A 3,386-nucleotide genomic window follows, 5' to 3' on the forward strand; every position below is an offset into this window, starting at 1 on the left:
TCTGAGTTATCAGCGTTTAACGTTCACCTTCAGATTTAGCTTTTGTTTTTGATGATTTATTACTAATTATTCTGTGATTTTGTGTGTTTAATAATACAAAAAATAAAAAATAAAATACTGGTCTGGATTCAAATCATTTTTTATTTGCATGAAAAAAACATTGTATATCATTATATAGTAAACAGCAGCATTACATGATATATGCACACAATGGTATAAATATACCTAACACTTGTGCTCTTGATACAAAGGGATTTATCAGACATATAATGTTCCCTTTATATATACAGTATGTGCTCTTATCAGTTCTTGTGGCTTCTAACTAACATGAAAACATCTAACAGACATAATATCAAGTTACAGAACATGACACACATATTACATACCCAGTATACATGTAGGTTATAGTAGCCATTTAAATTAAACTGATTATGATCACATGACACACATATTACATACCCAGTATACATATAGGTTATAGTAGCCATTTAAATTAAACTGATTATGATCACATGACACACACATATTACATACCCAGTATACATGTAGGTTATAGTAACCATTTAAATTAAACTGATTATGATCACGTGACACACATATTACATACCCAGTATACATGTAGGCTATAGTAGCCATTTAAATTAATCTGATTATGATCACATGACACACATATTACATACCCAGTATACATGTAGGTTATAGTAGCCATTTAAATTAAACTGATTATGATCACGTGACACACATAATACATACCCAGTATACATGTAGGTTATAGTAGCCATTTAAATTAAATTGATTATGATCACATGACACACATATTACATACCCAGTATACGTGTAGGTTATAGTAGCCATTTAAATTAAACTGATTATGATCACAAGACACACATATTACATACCCAGTATACATGTAGGATATAGTAGCCATTTAAATTAAACCGATTATGATCACGTATGTACAGGTTACTGATATTGTGTCTCATTAAATAAAATCAGTTTCCCCTCAGTAATTCCTCTGGTATATAACATGTACAATGCTAAGCATCTATTGCTATAAGAAAAGGTTTATCCACATGATGTGCACATTAAATATATCTCCCAGATGTCAATCATTTGAGACTGATGTTCTTGTTTATATAATTCTCTAACACTCTATTCATATAAAGACTCCTTTATTCTGTAAATATAATTATTTTCTCCCCTATGTAAAACAAACGTACAACTCCTAACACTGGCATATTAATAAACAACACTGGGGGTGCTTTGGTGGTGAATGGTTGAGTAAACTGGTCAGTATGAGGACAGATCTGTATATTCCTGTGTGGTGTTTGGATTCTATCACATTTATATGAGAGAAACTGAGCTGCACATATATAGAAGAACAAAGGACAGCAGGAGAGCACTTCCAATCTGGGGCTTTTATAACTGGGATTTAATGTAAATTGAAATCCAGCACTCAAGCCGTCAGGTTGTGCACACCAAAAAAGGTTACTGTATACCTTGCAATAGCTCAAAAGTTCCAAAGAAAGGCAGCACAACCAATTATTTCAAACGTTCTTTATTCCTTTTCACCAGGAGCAGGTACAAAATACAAGACTACATTTGGGCTATCAACCCTTAGTCAAACTGGGATTTAGAAAGTAATATTTAAAATATCATCCTTTTCTGATGCATCTATTTAGAGAGCTTGTCCTCTTTAGGATAATTGTAAAAAGGTTTGTACACTGTGCATATAAAAGTTTATTTGTGTGTAAATATTTGGTGTTTTGTGATACCAGATTTCAATAAAAACCTTTTTTCCACTTTCTAAACATGTGAAAGGTTTCTTCCCTTGTGAATCCTTTTATGAGTTTTCATATTACTCATATTTGTAAAACTTTTTCCACATGTACATGTGAACGGCTTTTCTCCTGTGTGAATTCTTTCATGTATTTTCAGTTTACTCTTTTGTGTAAAACTTTTTCCACACTCTGTACATTTGAAAGGCTTTTCTCCTGTGTGAATCATTTCATGAGTTTTCAGATTACTATTTTCTGTAAATCCTTTTCCACACTCTGTACATATGAAAGGTTTTTCTCCTGTGTGAATCCTTTCATGAGTTTTCAGATTACTCTTTTTTGTAAAACTTTTTCCACACTCTGTACATGGGAAAGGCTTTACCCCTGTGTGAATCCTTTCATGAGTTTTCAGATCACTCTTTTGTGTAAAACTTTTTCCACACTCTGTACACGTGAAAGGCTTTTCCCCTGTGTGACTCCTTTCATGAGTTTTCAGATTTTCTATTCGTGAAAAACTTGTTCCACACTCTCTACATGTGAAAAGCTTTTCTCCTGTGTGAATCCTTTCATGAGTTTTCAGATTACTCTTTTTTGTAAAACTTTTTCCACACTCTGTACATGTGATAGGCTTTACCCCTGTGTGAATCCTTTCATGAGTTTTCAGATCACTCTTTTGTGTAAAACTTTTTCCACACTCTGTACACGTGAAAGGCTTTTCCCCTGTGTGACTCCTTTCATGAGTTTTCAGATTTTCTATTCGTGAAAAACTTGTTCCACACTCTCTACATGTGAAAGGCTTTTCTCCTGTGTGAATCCTTTCATGAGTTTTCAGATTACTCTTTTTTGTAAAACTTTTTCCACACTCTGTACATGTGATAGGCTTTACCCCTGTGTGAATCCTTTCATGAGTTTTCAGATCACTCTTTTTCGTAAAACTTTTTCCACACTCTGTACATGTGAAAGGCTTTACCCCTGTGTGACTCCTTTCATGGGTTTTCAGATGATCCATTAGTGTAAAACGTTTTCCACACTCTGTACATGTGAAAGGCTTTTCCCCTGTGTGAATCCTTTCATGAGTTTTCAGATTACTCTTTTCTGTAAATCCTTTTCCACACTCTGTACATGTTAAAGGCTTTACCCCTGTGTGAATCCTTTCATGAGTTTTCAGATCACTCTTTTGTGCAAAACTTTTTCCACACTCTGTACATGTGAAAGGCTTTTCCCCTGTGTGACTCCTTTCATGAGTTTTCAGATTACTCTTTCCTGTAAATCCTTTTCCACACTTTGTACATGTGAAAGGCTTTACCCCTGTGTGAATCCTTTCATGAGTTTTCAGATCACTCTTTTGTGTAAAACTTTTTCCACACTCTGTACATGTGAAAGGCTTTTCTCCTGTGTGAATCTTTTTATGAGTTTTCAGATGATTAATTTGTGTAAAACATTTGCTGCACTCAGTACACGTGTGTGGCTTCTCACCTGTGTGAATTTTGTGGTGTTCTGTAGATTTAAAAGGTTTCTCCTTTGTATGAATCATTTGGCTAGACTGTAGACTTTTCCTATCTTTAATATGTTTTGAAAGCTCAGTAAATGTGTGTGGTTTATACTCAG

General features: G+C 34.1%; 1 protein-coding gene across 1 annotated transcript; it reads right to left on the bottom strand.

Moving 5' to 3' along the window:
* Positions 1-1,905: 1,905 nt before the first annotated feature.
* On the bottom strand, positions 1,906-3,174 carry LOC128661322 (oocyte zinc finger protein XlCOF6-like; the record flags this gene model as incomplete). Its single annotated transcript, XM_053715591.1, has 2 exons — positions 1,906-2,279; positions 2,364-3,174. Coding segments are annotated over 2 exons (1,185 nt in total), but the record flags the coding sequence as incomplete, so codon positions are not given.
* Positions 3,175-3,386: the final 212 nt, after the last annotated feature.

This window comes from Bombina bombina, chromosome 5, assembly GCF_027579735.1.
Source record: "Bombina bombina isolate aBomBom1 chromosome 5, aBomBom1.pri, whole genome shotgun sequence".
Lineage (NCBI taxonomy): Eukaryota > Metazoa > Chordata > Amphibia > Anura > Bombinatoridae > Bombina > Bombina bombina.